General features: G+C 36.0%; 1 protein-coding gene across 2 annotated transcripts in view; it reads left to right on the top strand.

Moving 5' to 3' along the window:
* The window catches only part of UTRN (utrophin), a 467,326-nt gene that overhangs the window by 241,678 nt on the left and 207,301 nt on the right, over positions 1–18,347 (top strand). For both annotated transcript variants that reach the window (XM_036766848.1, XM_036766849.1), the window contains one exon: positions 16,550–16,722. In XM_036766848.1, coding sequence (XP_036622743.1) covers positions 16,550–16,722 — 173 coding nt within the window. The remainder of the gene's footprint in view (positions 1–16,549; positions 16,723–18,347) is intronic.

Raw genomic sequence — 18,347 nt, 5'->3', positions numbered from 1 at the left:
AATAAGGATATGTTATTAATCATACCTGATCTCATACATCCAAATTTGTATTATCTTTCAAGAGAGACCCCTGATTGTTGTACTTATTCCAGCTTTGCTGCCACTGCTTAAAATGTTTCTACAATTAATTTTTTTTGTAGTTGTTTTAAGGTCTCAACACATTATTTTGAGTATCTGTCAGTCACGATCAATCTTGGTTATTTCAAGAGGATTTTCTCTTTTGTTGTTATTTCAAAGCTATTTTGATGCCAAATCTGGTGAATAAGGCGAAAGGTCAAATGAATTAATAACCTTTTTCTGAAAAAATTCAGGCTTGACTATAAATAAAATAAGGAGACTAATTTTCTCCTGTGATTCATAAATTGACCGCAGAGAGAGTTTTTATAAAGGAATTCTGAAAGTGATTTGAGCAAAAATGATTAGAAAAAGTAGGAAAGTATTCCAAGGTGATCCCTTTCAAGGACAACAGTGAGTTGGATGGACAACTTTCTGATAGGGTTAAGAGATCAGTTTCTTCCATATATTGTTTAATCTTGAACTTTCAGAAGAATTCTTTTTCTCTCTTTAGGTCATATAGTCCTTTGGTTCAGTTTCTGAGTTAAGAATGACTAGTCATGGTATCATAGAATCTGGAAATTTGGGTTCAAGTGTTTGTCCTCAAAGTATTGGTTTGTTTGGGCAAGTCTCATGCATCCTCTTCTGGTTTTAATTTCAACTGTAAAACAAAGGAGATGGAACATGTTACTTTTAAATCCTTTTGTTTAGCTCCAATAATTTGGGACAAATAAGGTCAATTAACGTTTTTTTTCATCCTCCTCTCTTTTCCCTTCTGTGAGATTTGGGCTCCAGAAAAGACTATTCCTAACCACCCAAATAGCTGTCCATTCTATTACTGAGAATCTCCTTTTGTTTCAGGTGGAAGTCAGTATTTTCTAACAGTTGTCTTTTGTGTAGTGTGTTACAAATATCTGTTCCTGACATTCCCAGTCATACCTATACTAACAGCATACAGTTAATGATACTGTTAGTTCAGGTGCCTTAGAGGAGTAAATGTGAGTATAGGTTCTTCCTGCAGGGTCCTCTCCCTCTCAAAGTTTTGGAGATTTTAGTCCCAGTTGGAAATCTCTGACTTAGGGAATATTACCCATTAATCCTACTTTAAAAACAAAACACTCAAGAGCTGTGGATGATAGAAGCTAAAAAATAACTTTTTTATTCTATTGGTCACAAAGATAAGTGAACAACTGCCGTGCACACCTTGATCAGAACACTTTTTTTTTCCTAGTCAACATAACAGAAAGGCTAGAGATATTTGTATTTTTCTGGGCCCCTGGGTGGGATGGGGGCATTTTGGCCTCAAACATTTTAAGCGGCTTGTGGGACTGTCAGATAACTATTTCTCCTTAAGCTCAGTGATGTAAGGAGAGATCATCATTATGAACATAAATGTGCAAGGAATATAAATATGTACACAGAAGCATCTACATCTATGTCTTCATCTATATACACACCCATATTTTGGCTCTTGAGGACAAGTTAGTGAGATACTACCAGCAGGACTTTTAACTATAAACAGTTTGCTATTTCTAAAGTTTACCTGTTGGTGTATTGACTGCCCCACATCAACTGCCTTTTCCATATAAAACAAGGTCCATCCATACAGCCAGGAGAGTGAAGGACAGGCAGAGACTCAGAAGTGCAAGTAAATTGAGAATGGATAGGTCAGTGCCCAGGCTGCTGGGTACTCTATGGAGGATTTTAGCTGATTTCATTGTGTTAACTTCCCCTAGTCTGACCTAATGACCCAGCACTCAGATTCACATTTATATTTTAGTCAGTGTTTATCAAATCAAAGTTCAAATTTTGACTCAAATGCAATGAACTTTAATAACAGCGGCTCACAGTTATATAATCTTTTAGGATTTACAAATGCTCCTGACTCTGTGAGGCTTGCAGGGGTAGGGAACCTGCAGCCTTATGGCCACATGTGTCCCTCTAGGTCCTTAGGTGCGGCTTTTTGACTGAGTCCCAAGTTTTAGAGAACAAAACCTTTTATGAAGGGGATTTGTTCTATGATGTTTGGATTCAGTCAAAGGGCAGCAACCTAGAGGGCTACACGTGGCCTTGAGTCCACAGGTTTCCCACTCCTGGTAGGGCAAGCCTTGTTTTCCTTACTGTACAAATGAGAACATTGAGATTGAGGCAGAAGTGACCTATACCCAGCCAGCAAGAATTTAGCCTAGACAATATAATAATAATTGACATTTGGTAACCAGTTTAAAATATGGAAATAATTGGAGACATTATCTCAATGATAATAACCCTCTAACAACAGTTCTGTAACTCCATGTTTTAGATAAGGAAACCAAGGCACAGTTACGTGTAAGCTCATGGTCATCCAGCTAGTAAGTGTCAGAGGCACCAGTATTTTGGCCAATTCCTGAATTTCAGGACCCTATGTGATCCACCCCAAAATGCAAGTACTAATTCCCTCATGGAAACTCTTTATACTTTTTACTTCTGTACATGAAGGAATTCTAGGTTTTGATTGATGTGAGTTTTTATTACTAGTGATGGATGTAATATTTCAATATAATATTTAATTTGAAGACTGGGCAACACAAAAGCAAAAATATATTTTTGAAAATCTAAAACATCTCTGCACAGTGTTGTTTGGTTTTGTTGTATTCTCCAGTAGCTTGAACCTTGAGTAGACATCTGGAATTCTGACACATTGGCTGCCTGAGATTTTTTCACTCTTGTCTGATTATGCGTATTTTTACAGAAGGCTATGGTTTTGAAACATTAAATTGTCTTGGCATTATCTGTAGTCACCTAATAAAGGGCTCTCTGAATCATTAAATATTTTAAGGGTTGATGAGTTCTGACCTTTGCACCTGGTTGGCCAGTTGAGAAGCATTTCAGCTGGTATATTGGGTGTGGGTGGTGGAAAGGAAGTTCCATGTGCTCTTTCTTTCTTTCCTTCTTTCCTTCTTTCTTCCTTTCTTCCTTTTTTCCTTTCTTCCTTCCTTCCTTCCTTCCTTCCTTCCTTCCTTCCTTCCTTCCTTCCTTCCTTCCTTCCTTCCTTCCTTCCTTCCTTCCTTCCTTCCTTCCTTCCTTCCTTCCTTCCTTTTCTAGTTTACTAAAATTTTTTGGCTCTATTCTCTGGAAAACTTTAAAAACACACATAGTTAAAAAGAAAAAAAACAGAAGCTGCTTCTTATAAATCATAGTTTCTTTCTCTCTTCCTCTCCCCCCCCCCCACCCCATTCCTACTGCCTTCATCAAAATTATTTAGAGTGTTGTTATTAAAGGTATCAGAATTAAAATTAATTCATTATGTTTTCAAGTATGTGGCCTGGATTTCCTGTGATAAAAGGCTGTTCTCCCCACCCCCATGCTGCCCACCAGGAGGCTAAAGCCTCCATATTTTTGTGGCAGTTTTTTTTCTCCTTTGGGGCTGTATATTACTTTAAACAACTACCAGCTGACAGACTTGGCTGCTGGCTGATGTTAGCTGGATAGCTGTAATATAGTGAATGGGGAGAAAGGCCCCTTAATGGAAGTATGATGTTATAGTTAATAGACAACGAATTGAAATTTCATATAATGATTAGTATCTACTTAGACCTATATTATTTTTGAATTTGAAGTCTTGAGTTAGAAAGTAGTGAGATTGTGCATGTTTCCTTTTTAAGTTCAGGGGCAGTACGGCTCCAAGTCAAAAATCAGAGTGACTTTGCAACAAGTGAATTTTCCTACCCATGCCTGGAGCTATCCATCTTGAGTGAAACCATGATGTACCGATTTGCTGTAACAACCTATTGACCTCTCCATATGCTTTACTTTAGAGTCTCCCAAGAATCTCTATTCCCTCTCGCCTCTTTTTGTTCTTTGTTTTAAACCATTTAAATAGGAACTTAGTGGCCCTTGTATGGAACATGACTCTTTGCTTTCAAAGTTTTTCTTACTTGAATTCTCCCCCACCTCCCCCAATAAGAGAGATGGTTTATGAGCCAGTCTGTGTGGTTAGGTTTCATTAATTGTTTGAAGCAAAAAAATAAAAATAGAAATAAAAAATTCAACCACTGCACAGGATCTACTCATTTTGCTTAAACTTCTCAATATTATTGTGAGCATAAACTGAGATAATAGTTTTAAAGTCTTTTGTAAACCTTAAAGCACTTTGTAAATGCTAGGTATTAATAGTATTTGCCAGTATTGAATAAACCAAAAATCATTGTATTACATAGGAGGATTTATTTGATTACTAAAGGGAATCTGCTATAAATTGTGTAAAATTATTTTTAAAAACTGAGTATTAGTTTGTTTTGAATTTACTTGATATTGAAAGCTCCTACCAAAAGCCTCTAGCCTTTGTGACTATGGAATATGGTTTTTATTAAGTAATTTGGACTTTATTGATCCCCTGGTTTATTTTCATGTGCCTCTGTGTCGTTGTCTGACCTACAGTTGTTCATGGTAGATGTATGCTTTTAGTATAATAAATTGGCTTCTTTTTTGGTTTGTGAATTTTTTGATTCCGTTGTTTCCCTCAGGTGTTCTGTGCCACTTTTTGCCACGTTTAATGTATTGGTCAGTTTTTTATTTAGAAGACACCGATCATATACTATCTTCTCACTTTCAAAATCCAGTAGTGAATGTTAAGTTCTGATGCCTTTAATTATGATGACATGTTGTAATTCATGCAATTGAATAAAATGCAAACAATATATTACACATGAGTAATGTAGTAATTAGTATTTCACCTACTGTGTTGCAAATTCGTTAGTAAGTTTTCTTTGTTCAAATGAATCTCTTGAAGTAAGGATGGTTTTCAGTTTGATTCCTCCTTGGAAGATTAGCATAGAGCTATTTGCATGAAAGTTTAAACTGGCAGAATGTCAACTGTTTCAATTATAGCATTTAGGTTCTTTAAGACTTTTGGTGATGTTTTAACTCTTAAAATCAATTTCTTTTCTGTTTTTTTTTTCCTTTGGAGTACTAAAACTGAGAATAAGTGCTCTTCTTACTTATGGAAAAATAGAAAATTCCATAGTGCTATGTGCTAAATCCTATAAAGTTTGGTGGAGAATTCACCATTTGTCTTGTTTCACACCTAATGTGTCATTCCTTTTCACAAAGATGCTTTACTTGTAGAAAATACATAAAATATTTCATTATTTAGATTCCATTGCAAAGCTGTGAGTTTTATTAATAAATGATCTAGTGATATTCAGAAAATGTTTTTTAAAAATTATGCCACAAGGCAAAACTGCATATTTTTTCCCCATTCTAAGTAACTTAAATCGAAGAGAATTGTTACACTATTGTTAAAGGTAGTTAATGATTGTTTTTACCATCATCATTGGAATGGTTCTGTATATTTCTACTACTGTCTCCTAAAAATTGATACAGTAATACCATTTAAAATAGCCAGATATTGATATTTCTAGTTATTTTGTGAGTTTTGTCCATTATTTGGGAAGATCAGTTTAATCAAGAGTATCATAAAATTTAGAGTTGAAAGGACTTAAGAGATCATCTCTGCCAAGATCTCTTCTCAACCATTTTTTAAATGAATAATGTAAAATACATAGGACAACAAAGGAAAAAAATAGGAATAATATATCATTTAAAAATTTTCCTGTCCAAGTTCACAAAGTCCCTGTTCTAGTCTAGCCCTACCGTTTCAGATGAGGCAAAAGAGGCCCAGAGAATTGAAGTCCAATCTAAATTCCTTGAGGGCAGAAGTGACCTCACTTTGATGATTCCCTTCCCCCCAACCCTTTCCACCCCTGCCCCCACTCCCTGTTCCTGGCACAAATCAAAATGATTGAAATGACTGAACATGATCACTCAAGTAAAAAGTGGCAGAGATAAGATGTAAACCCAAATTCTAATTCCGAATCTGGTGTCTTCTTCACCATAGCACACTGCCTCTCTTGTCTTTGTATCCAGAGTGGGGCTCAAAACCACAGATCATGAGATCTGTGCCCTTGCTCCCAGCTGTCTTGCTGTAGGTGATACTCTTTAATGAGGTCAGAGTGAGGGTTTTTAGACACAGTTGTTTATTTCTACATTGTCATTATCCTTTCTGCGCAGTTCATCGAAGTTCTTTCTGAGCAGTCAGGTTAAAATTCCTTAATCTTACTTGTCTAACAACATTTTATTTAATTCAGCCCTTTGATAACTGTGTAGGGCCTTACAGGTAAGCACATGTCATTGATCAGACTTTAATCCAGCACAGTGGGTGGTAGGGAGCTGGAAGTTTGCCCACATGGATGTCTTTCTCCCTGCCTCCCCTGGCCCCAACACCTTTTATGTGTGTATATTTGAAGGGGATGTTTATTTACTGCTGTTTAAAGATCAGACCATGAGCCTTTATGCAATTAGGTACAGAATGGAAAGCAGCAAAAAGTTTTATCTCTTATGAACGAACCCATTTTGTTCATGAGCTCACTCACTGCGGTTGGTGGATTTTGTGATATTTGGAAATGCCCTCTAGCTTGTGAACTGAAACCATTTTCATATGAATTTCTAGGTAGCCAATAAATTATAGTAACTCTCCCTTTCCCCCTTCTGTTTCTAGATTAGGGGTTCTTTAATCTTTTCTTTTTGTGCATTTGACCCCTTTGGATTGTCTCATGAAGTCTTTGGTCTCCTTCTTAGAATGTTTAATTTGTGTCACAAATTACTGCATCTCATACAGTGTTAAGTATCCTTGCTAGGTTATAATTATGCTGTACTGTTGAAGGCATTAGTTTTTGATAAAGACAGAATGCATCTTAATTTTAGTGTTTAAGAAGAGTTGAATATTATATTTCTTAGGTGATATCTTTCATAATTTCAGATTTTTCCTCTATGCCATGAAACTAAAGATGGATATAGTTACTTGGCTTACATTAAAGTTAAACTCATTTGATTCTTGTGACTTTGTCACCTTAAAAGCATCATAAATGTTGAATGAAATTCTGTACGCTGCTAGAGAAGAAAACTAAACTTCTTCATGACATCTCTGTCAAATTAATGCAAAAGCAACATTATGAAGTGGCTCAATTGAGTGATGTGAGTACTTGTGACAATGATAATAGTAACAATAATGATTTGAAATTTAGAAATGAACTTCTTGGGAAAAAGGTGACATTTTAGATTTTAGGGAAAATGTTTTCCAAAGAATATGGGGAAAATGCTTACAGTTTGAGTAGGAGACAACTCAGAAAAATTATGGTAAATTTTTTTTGCATCAGATTTCCTACTACATATAAGGAAAATTCCCAAATGACAACTTAGTTGCATCCATAGTAATGAGATGAAGAAATACCTCCATATTTGTTACTATTTTGTAGTTGAGTTATTTTTTTAAACAATAAAATTAAGTGGAAAAAATGTCCCATCAAATGGTTCTTCCCCCAGCTCACTTACACACCTATTTTGGTTGTTTTTTGGTTTTATTTTAGTGATGGGGAAATGGATTATTTGTTGTGTAGTCTCAAAACCACCTAGGTTTGGATGAAGAATTTCTATTTTCTTTTTTAGAGATACTAAAACGTACAGCAGGGGAGGCCTCCAGGAAGTGGGAGTATGCCGAACTTCAGAGCAGTGTTAGGGCTGGTGGAAGGGAGGATGCTGATTAAAATAATAAACAACTGTTGGAAAGAGAAGTAGATTACCACACTGCTGTCGGATCAGCAGAGACAACTACTGAAGGCAGAGAAGGGCCTCTCCCACCCTCAGGCTTGCAGAGGTGACCAAATGATGTTTGACTGGGACTGAAGCTTTCTCGGAACAGATGAAACAACTCTTAGTGGGCCATGGTTCTGTTATACTACGGCATCCCCTAGGCTAGGCAGACCCAGTGAAATGGACTGAAACTAGCTTGGAGGTTACCATAGCAACTCCGGCTGCTGGTGTCTGGGAGAGTGTGAGTGAGAAGGGGTGGCCTCTTGTCCAGCGTTTTGGTGTTTCCTCAGATGAGTACACGCTGCTGTTCTAACTCAACAAGTAATACTCTTTCAAAACTGGCTCCTTACCCAGGAACTGTGGGGTTTTTTCTTTTTTTTTTTTCTTCCTTTTTACTTTTACTTTTTTTTTTAGTTGGGTGGAAAATAGTCTGAACGGAGGAAGTTTGTAATACGTGTTCCCCTCGCACCACCCCCCTTGAAAGTTTCCAGGATATAGCTTCTTTTGCTGTGTGTAATTGAGACCAAACTTTTAAGCTTGGGGCCCAGGAGAAACAGTTTGGGGCCTGCAGGTCATTAGTGAGGTGAGCAGAAGGGAATCCTGGGCTTCCTAGAGAAAAAGGAGAATATGCCAGACTCGTGGAATGTATTTAACAGAAATTTTAGAACAGGGTCTAACCATTGTGAACTACTATAGTCCATGAAAACAAGGGTATATAGTAGGGTCACTAAAATGTCTCAGTCTACGCTGCAGCTGAGGGACTATAGCCCAAGGGAGATGCTTGTTCAGAATTTTACAAAGGGTTTAAAAGTATAGCCAGAAAAGATACACTTCTTAGAAGTTTTAGGCTGTTGGCTGCTGGAGATTTACCAGAAAGATGTAGGCTTCAAGGGATACTGGACGATGATTGGCCTGAACTTCGGCTTACGGGAGTTGCTGACAAAATTTGAAAAGGTATGGAGAAAGTAGACTTCATAAATGTGCTGTCCCCTTCTTTCTCATCTCCCTTCTTATTGAACTTTTCAGGTTGTGTTCATTTTTTTAATGACCTAATTGTTATTGCATTATTTGCAAAAATTGATTACCTTTTTTTTTTCTTTATTCTACTCTTTATTTGCTCTTTGAAGATAAATAGCAAATTAGCAAATGCTGCCCTCCTGTGATGGGGGCTTTTTGTTATTACTGTCACTTTTAAGATTTCACCCCGCAAGGGATCTTTTGCTGTAAATCCTGTTGCTAATTTAACCGAAAGTTATTTGGAAAAAGCTGTGATATTTCAGGCCATAGGATGACTTCATCAGGTGGGGGCACTGTTTCCCACACCCCCCTGTATTTCACTTCTTTACAACTTCAGCTAGAGGTGCCCTTCTCAGCCATCCTTCTGACGGTATTTTACAGAGGTAGAATGCTTGGCCTTACTGTCATTATGCAAATCTGCTCCAAACCATTTCAATTTTATCTGAGTGTCTTTGCTTTAGGCTTAGAGTGCTCGCTTATGCTGCTGGGCTTTTAAATTTGGTTTATTAATTTTGCATTTAGTTCTTTTTTCCACAGGAAGGCTTTTTGGCACTCCTTTGGACTGAGGCAGGGCTTAGAGGCTGCTGCCAAACACCACCTAATTTTTACAATGCTTGAAAAAATACTTAGCATCTCTAGACATCTTAAGGCTAGGGAGGGCTGGGACCACCTCTAATCTTTTCTCACCTTTTAGAACTCCAGAAATAATGTATGCTAATTGCTGTTTAACGGTGTTCATAAATCAGTTGTTTATCTCTTATTTAAAATATGGCCATTGGCTTTGGACTTGGAGATGGTGTTTCTCATTATATGAACCTGTATGGTCATAAGAATATATGGACTCATAAAAAATAATGTACTTCTCACTAATTACAATTGCCAGAGGAAAAAGATGTAAACATTCCTCACTCTAAAAATCTGAAGGCTTTGCCAAACTAATCGCACCTCTTATTAATGCTTAGAACAGAAGAACATTGTGGAATTGGAAAATGTGGCTAGGGAAAGAGATCATAGTTGCCACGCCTCCCATGTACTCTTCTCTCTAAATACTGTACCGTAGAAGGGATTGTGTTTGAAATAGTCTGTGGTCTTTGACCTTTCTTTAATATGTTGTTAAGCACTGAAATTCCAGGGAGTGTAAGAACGGTCCTGTACAACCAGGTCACCATTTAGAAGGAGGGGGATGGGGTGGGGGGAGTGGGGGGGGGCACAAATGCCTTCTTCATGGCAGCTGGTAACAGCAGGTGACAAACTATGACAACAAAGGGGTTTGTTAGCTTGTCTGTGTGTCTTTTTCTGCCTTAATAGGTGTTCTTGCATGTGTTTCATGAATAATTCATTATACTCAGTCCCCCAGAGTCAATAATGGTGGGCCGTAGCTGGACTTTTGTACTGTAATTGCTGCTAGTAGGCTAAAGAGCCTAGGTCAGATACCGGAGGTTTGTAAGCTTTACCCCTCTCACTGTCTTGGCCTTCAGGCCTTGAATCCACAGTTTAAAAGTGATATTAGTATGTATTTTCTTTGTAACTCACAGGACCCTTGTACTTTTCTTATTTTTCCCTCCTCCTTTTAAATACAATCATAAAAGAAAATCTATCGTCATATACCTCTTCAACATATTTTTTAAAGTATTTACACACAAGAGCCAAAGTAGATGTTGCTTCAGTTCCTAGCCTGAAGTTTACCGATATCTTTTTGTTTCTTGTATCTGTTTCCTTTATAGCATGTAGGTGAATGTTAGAACCACCTTTGCTGACTTCCACTCATGAATGGCAGTTACAGTTACCCCCAAACAAACTCTTAAAAAAAAACCATTCATTTTTTAAAAGCTGCCTACCTCGTGCTTTATTGATTCACTGCCAGGAAGACTGGTGCTGTGGAAAGGGTTTCTGCCTTATGAACATCGTCCTTCTCCCACCTCACAAATAGAAGCACCTCCCCCAGCTATAACTCCGGAAACACTAATGCCGTTTGGAAGAAAAGACTGAGGGCTATGGTTATAATGCAGAAGCCAGATGGTAACCCCAGAAGCTGAATGACAGCCTTTGCATATGCAAAAATAGAATCACGTTACACTTAAGTGGGTTAGTCTGTGTTGTCTTTTTTTTTTTCCAGTTTCAGTGATCTGGCTGCTAGAAAGATAACTCTTAGCTACTTTAATTTTCATACCTGCTTCACAAGTTTGTGCTTTATCACACCCCACACTATAGGTATTTAATAAATGTTTCTTGGTTTGAATTAAATCATACCCCCCAAAAAAGTTTAAATGAAGAGTGCAGTAGAGTGTTGGGCTTATAGTTGGAAAGACATGAGTTCAAATCTTGCCTCAGATGCCTTGGCAAGGTCCTTATCTCATCTCTCTGTGCCTCAGCTTTCTCATCTGTAAGATTTGACTAATAACAGGACTTAACCTTATATGGCCATTGCGAGGATCAAATGAGATTATTTACACACACACACACGCACACACACACACACACATATATGTATATGGCTTTGCATACTTTAAATTGTGATAGAAATGCTAACTATTACAGAGGGGATAACATAAAATATATGGGTATGGCCCAGTGTTCCAGGCCATTTTCCAATTCCTTAGGCCATTGCTAGTATTTTAATAAAAATTTAAAAATGGGATTTGACTCTTGGCAGAATTTTGCACCAAAGCATCTCTTCTGAATCCAGCTGATGAGTCAATTTTATTGCCCACTCTGACTTGAAGTAATTAAATTCCCCTTGAAAATGCTTTGGAAAGAAAGGATCTGAGGACTTTAATGATAATTAATGTACTGTCACACTTGAGCTGCTTGGGTTTGTGTATGTCTTGATCCATTTACATAGTAATCATAGTAGGTATAATGATGGGCAGTTCCATCTGAATGACATTTTCGAGTAACTTAATGTCTTATTTTAATATCTGCACTTCCACCACTAGTTATTTATGATTTATGGCAATTGCCATTCTCTTCAAGGGCTTCTTTGCCTAAGTAACAGTGTTCTCTTGGGGAATCCTTTTGAAATCCCCTAAAGTGACAACAGCAGGACCCTAGCCTCGTAGATAAGGAGACCATAAAGAGTTCAGATTTATTTGGGAAAAAGTCAGAACTCAACTAATTGAGTGAGCTAACGCTCTACCCCATTCCAGTTAAAGAAATCAGTTGAAACTATCCTGGTATGCTATTCAACTAAATATAATCTTTTAAGAGGAAAAATAGTATGTGTTCTTTTCATCAATGGAATGGACCCCTTTCCAGCTAGAATGGGTAGCCAAATGTTTTCCTTAGCAGTACTTGTTTAAATTTAATAGGAATTGAATGTGTTAAGCTTGTGGTTGGCAGTTTTGATACCTCATTTGAAGTCTAATGGGCTTATGAAGTATATATGAAAAGAAGTTCTTTAAGAATTGTACCTATTGGCCAGGAATGGTGGAACATACCTTTATTCCCTTTTGCTTGAGTAGCTGAGACTGGGGATTGCCTGAACTCAGGAATTTTGAGCTATTGTAGGACTAAAGCCAGGGTGTCCACACTAAGGCTGGCTCCAATGTGGTGAGCCCCCGGGAGCGGAGGACCACCAGACTGCGTAAGGAGGGGCAAATTGACTCAGGCTGGAAAAAGAGACTATGTTCAAACTTTCAAGCTGTGAGGGGTCCTACTTGATTTCTAACCCTGTATAAGATAGGGAGACTTGCGTCTCCCTCCTTATGCTATTACCCCCCTCCCCCCAATTTCATGGTTGTTTTCTGAGCTTGATTCATTGTCTCACCCTAATGCTCAAAATTTGATAAGTATAAAGACTGTTTTGAAAATTGTTAAATATAAAGCACATGAAATATGTTTTTACTGTCCTAAAATAGGTTTATTTTTATCCAGGTCCAATCTACTTAATCTACTAAGCAGTTTGGTGTTGCAATGGATGTAATGCTAAACTTGGAGTCAGACTGATGAGTTCAAATTCATCCTTAGACACTTAGTGGCTGTGCAACCCTGGACAAATTATTTAACCTGTCTGTCTTGGTTTCCTCATTTGTATTATTATAGGGATAATAATAGCATCTACCTCTTAGGATTGTTGCAAGGATAAAATATGATAATATTTATAAACCTTAAAGTGCTATATAAATACCATTATTATATTATTTTTATTAGTAGTAGTGCTTTAAAAGGATATTTCAATTTTTTTTTTGTTACGCTAGATTTTTATTGAATTGAAATGCCAAATAACTAGGCTACTCTTTGAAATTTGGCAATTTATTTTGCTTTTACTTTTTTTACTGCAAGACTTCTGTTGGATTAGGTAGTTTTATAATATGATTTGACCTGTAATTATTATTTTTTGCTTATTCTTAATATATTCAAGGTTTTTAAAAAAAATAATCAGATTATGTAGTTTTAAATTAATTGGGAGGTAGAATAGGCGTACTCTGACCTTGCTCACTCTTTTGTTTACCATGTTGAGACAAAGATGAGCATTAATTTAGACTAACAGGAAAGGAAAAAAAAAACTCTCAGTAAAGAAGTTTGGCTTTAAGCTTTTGTGGCTCAAGTGGTAGTGGTTGCTATGGTCTGCCAAGAATTGTTGGCCATAGTTGTGAAAAGTGAGATTTAAACCTGCATAATAGTGATGGAAATAAGTCAACTGATGTGTCTATTCATTTTCATTGTCAGAGATGACCAAATAATCTTACAAACTCCAAATCAGCACTGAGAACTGTCCCATAAGCATATTTACTTGAGAAACCACATTGTGTCTCATAATAAGCCAAATAAATTGTTTTATGTCTTTTTCATATGGCTAACATTTAGATGTTGTAAAGATCATATCTTCTTCCTATATTCAAAACTAGAGAACTCTGGGGAATGTGTAACGAATGAGTAATCCCTTGGATTTCCATGATCACTCTTAAACTTTGAATTCCTGTCTGCTTTTAGCAAAGGAATGGTAAATTTATTTTCCTCTAATAGCTGATTTTGTTTGTTTGGCCTGAACTTTGGGATACAGCAAGGAATTTGTTTCTAAGGAGTCAACACTTCTTCCCTGTTAGGAAAAAAGTCAGGACCCTATCAGAAGAAAACATTATTGATGAAATGTAGGGTTGGGTAAATATACCATACAAAAATAAACAAAATGTAAACAAAGAGGAAGAGAATGAATTAATCCCATCACAGATCTTTGTGCCGATTGCTTCCAATTTTCATTTTCAATTCTAAATCTTTGTATCCAAATAGGAATTACAAAACAGTTCCCACATTACATAGTTTAACTAGCCTAACTAGTTCTTTCTTAAAAAACACTTTGCCCTCATTGTCAAATTCTAAATTCACTGTATGGTCACCATGTATTATAAAAACATAATTATATTGTGTGGTCCAAAGTTTGTATATACAAATTCTCTTTAAGCTGAATTTTAAAAGATAAAATGGGATGTTTTTAAACTCAGTTAAAAAAATAACTTAAAATGTTTTCCTTTTGTTTGACACTAAGACTGCTGATTGAGATTTTGATTATGTGATTATACTTTCAGGGTTGTCATTGTAATGATAGAGCTAGTGGAAATAATCCTTTATGCCTTAAGAAGTTGAAAAATTTGTACTATCATTAATATCACCAGCCACTTTCTGAAAGGGCCCATTGGCTTTTAGACCATGCCACAGAACCATGGTCAGCTCAAAGTTTTTATTAGAACTACATTTCATGCTGTTCAGTCCTATGTTATGAGCTCTTGAATATATTATCATAGTCCCTTTGGTAAATCTCTAGATTCTTTCTTTGGCTTGCTTCGTTTGATTAATATTACATCATCACAGGTATATATGTATAAATTATGTAGAAATCTCACCATTCAGCCAGTCTTTGATTTTGATTTGGCAATCAATGCCATATTGATGTCATACTTGTTCAGTGTCCCAAGATGCAGTAGTCTTATTGACTCCTTTCCTTATTATATCAGTTTGCCAGGGGATTGTATATTGCCTAAGTCAAACTAGCAAAATTCAGCATATTCTTTCAGTGCTCAATTTCTAAGGAAAATGTGAGATTGTGTATGGTGTTATTGTGATTTAATGGTTCTTGAGAGTTATTTTAGACACATACTCTTTTTATGATTAGTAGTATTTTATTTTTTCCCTCAATTACATGTCTGGATAATTTTTAGCATTCATTTTTTCAAGATTTTGGGTTCCAAATTTTTTTCCTTTCCTCTGTCCCCTCTGTCTGCCTAAAATGGTAGTCAACTTGATAAGACTATACCTGTGCTAGCATGTAAAACATATTTTTATATTAGTTACAGTTATGAAAGAAGAAAAAGATCAAAAGGAGAAAAAAGTGCAAAAAAGAATAAAATAATTGAAAAAAGTATGCTTGATCTCCATTCAGAGTCCATCAGTTCTTTATCAGGCTATGGATAGCATTTTCTTTTTGTGAGAGTCTTTTGTACTTCTCTTGTATCATTGTGTTGTTGAGAAAGAGCTAAGTCATTTATAGTTGATCATCACACAATATTGCTGATGCTATGAATAATGTTTTCCTGATTCTGCTCATGTCACTTTGCATCAGTTCATATAAGTCTTTCCAGGTTTCTTTTACCCAAGTGAGACTTTCTTGCCAATTTTCCAAGTGTCTTGGGCTAAAAGATTGTTTCTTTTTGCTGGTTCTGGTGTTCCAGGATTTGTTTGGGGGGCACTATTTTGTGGTTGTTTGGGGGTGAATATGGGAAAGTTATGGCTATTTACTGCTTACTCTGTCATCTTGGCTCCCGAAGTTGTTCTTAGAAAAGTACTGTTAAAAAAAAATCAAAGAAAGTTTATGTAATGATCTTCTTTGAGCAATGCTAATAATGTTTTTCAGTGGAAGGAGGATTGGATTTGGGGTCATAAGATGTGAGTTCAAATCCTGACTTTGAAACTACCTGTGTGGCCTTGGAAAAGCCACTGAATTCCCTTGGGGCCTGTTTTCTCATCTGTAAAATGAATAATTTATACTAATCAACTCCTAAGATTCTTTCAATTTGAAATACATGATCCTATATCTTGCTTTCTTTAAGAAGCCTAAATGTTAAAAGGAATCAGCTTAAATTCAAAATGTTGCATTTCCAATCAGCTTATTATATTTCATTTAGAAAGAAAAGTTAGCATCCAACTATTATTTGAGGGAATTAAGTTAATATTCTGTTAACAGAGAAAGGAGATAGATTTTCTTGTGCTTTCTTAGGGCTTTTTATATATTACATAGAGTCCAAACAAAAAACTTTTAGGTTTGCCTAATTCTTGCTTTGTACAGTAATATAAAATTATGCAATTTGATAGTGTCCATTGTAAGACCTTTAACACATTTAAAAGAATATATGTAAAGAAGAGAATAAGTAGATGTTTCTTTTGATAAGAATTAGTAGTTTGACGTTTGTAACAAAATAAAGCTAAATGATTTGGGGTCAATTGTTAAAATTAGAATTTGTGAAGAGTACAATATTAAAAACAACAGGAAAAATCCCCCAACTTTACCTAGAACCTGAAAGCTCTGTCTTTGAAATAATCTTAAACAAGTAAAATACAGAAGTCCCATTTAAAGAGTATTGAATTCTGTAATTTTCCAAGGAAGAAACATTTTTTAAAAAGTCAGTTGTCGCATTTAATCTGTTATAAAGGGAAACCCTTTGATAAGGAACCAGTAAAAATCTAGTTATGCAAAAAACCCCAAACATACATACATACATAAATGTGTGTGTGTCTGTGTGTGTGTATATATATATATATATATATATGTATATGTATAAACTGTGTTTATTGGTCACAGATAACATCAACAAACTAGTATTTAACATTTGCATTTTTTCTCTTCTTATTTTCATAGGACATACAGGCTGAAATTGACGCCCACAATGACATCTTTAAAAATATTGATGGAAATAGGCAGAATATGGTAAAAGCTTTGGGAAATTCAGATGAGGCGGCCATTCTCCAGCATCGACTAGATGATATGAACCAGAGGTGGAATGATTTGAAAGCAAAGTCTGCTAGCATCAGGTCAGTATAAGATATATTAAAATATGGATTTAGAGAAAAATTTCTTTGTGAATATGGTATTATGAGAAAAGAGGCATATCACTTGGCTCTGAAAATGGCTCCTACAACAAAATTTTTAGGTTTTAAATCTAAATACACTTGAATCACAGTTTAAGAACCACAATTTAGAGTTGCAAATAAGTCTACCAAAATGTAGTCTGACTATTCTTAAAATTTGTATTGCAAGGAAGGTTGCAAACTGCTTAATAATAGTGAATATTAGGTTTAAAGCAAAAGCCAGTATTGACATCCATACCTCAGTGTAACCTTTAGAATTGGGTAGTTGTCTCATTAGTAGACTAGGTAGCCTGGCTTTGGAGTCAGGATAGCTTGAATTCATGCTCTTCCTCTAAAACGTATTATTGTGGCTAAGTGGTTCTGTATATCTGAATGAAGGATGAGGGTAAGTTTGACTTAGAAGGATGGGCTATTATTAAGTTCCATTCCCTGGAATTTAAAGCATTATGGCGTAACTGTTCCCTATTGTGTATCACTCTAAGGCACCTGGTAGAGACATATAGGTTTTTCTGATTTTTAAATAAAATTCTACTTGAATAGGTAAATAATAACATTGTGAAGTTTCCCTTGGAGATGATTCTCTGTCACTTTCCTCATAGTTCTCAAAATGAGCTCCTTGGGAAGTTGTACAAATTAAATATCATTGTATTTTATTCTCCCTAGATTTAATTCATTAATGGCTTCATATAATGAATGTATAGTTGTAGAGATAGAAGTAAGCTACATTGTTCTACGATTTCTCTTGAACGATATTATGGGTTACTCTATTGTAAAGAAACTTAAACCACGTCTGTAGGTATGTCTCTCAGTCTTTTCCCAAAAGCAGTCAGTTAGATAATGGGCTTGTGGGTCCCTGAAGAGCAAATGGAGGAGAAAAGGCATCTGCTTCCCCTTGCTTTGTGTGCTCACTTTCCAATGGGTGACTTCCATTGTGTTGCTACTTAATGTTTCCTATAATAATAAATTAATAAATGCTGTTTTGTGAAAGGTAGAGTATAATAAAATTCAGATTAAACATAAATGTACTTACTGAGGGCCTGGCAAGAACCATGCCTATGCTAACAAATCAAGAGTTATTTGGCTAGCTGATGCTTAGGAGCATCTTATAATTGAAGTTATCCTGGGCTTCCATAGAGGTAATAGAGAATAGGGTTTTAAAGAATTGGAACTTAGTGGCAGGCGGGATCAAAGTTGAATCATACTGACTCTGATCCATTGGCAGAGAGACCTTCAGCTTTCATCAGAGTCTCTTACCTCTGTTACTGGGCCTCACATTTTATATCTGGAAAGGGAGAACAGACAAATGGAGATCAATCAGGCTGGAGCACAACCACAGACTAAGTTAGAGCAAATATTCATACTATTTTGTAAAGGAGGATGGGAGAGAATACAACCATTTAATTAGAGCAGAAAATGGATGTTAAAAATAGTTGATGAGAATTAGTTTTTACTGTATCAAAATTGCGACCATTTAAAACACTAGTGTGAGTTACATCAAATATGCTTAACCATATCTCAGTAAACTAATTATGGCTAATGGGTATTTTTGCAAGGATGACAGCTGAAAT

This window comes from Trichosurus vulpecula, chromosome 7 (assembly GCF_011100635.1).
Source record: "Trichosurus vulpecula isolate mTriVul1 chromosome 7, mTriVul1.pri, whole genome shotgun sequence".
NCBI lineage: Eukaryota > Metazoa > Chordata > Mammalia > Diprotodontia > Phalangeridae > Trichosurus > Trichosurus vulpecula.
Note: the sequence above shows the minus strand (reverse complement) of the source record. Positions and strands in the feature narration are given on the sequence as shown.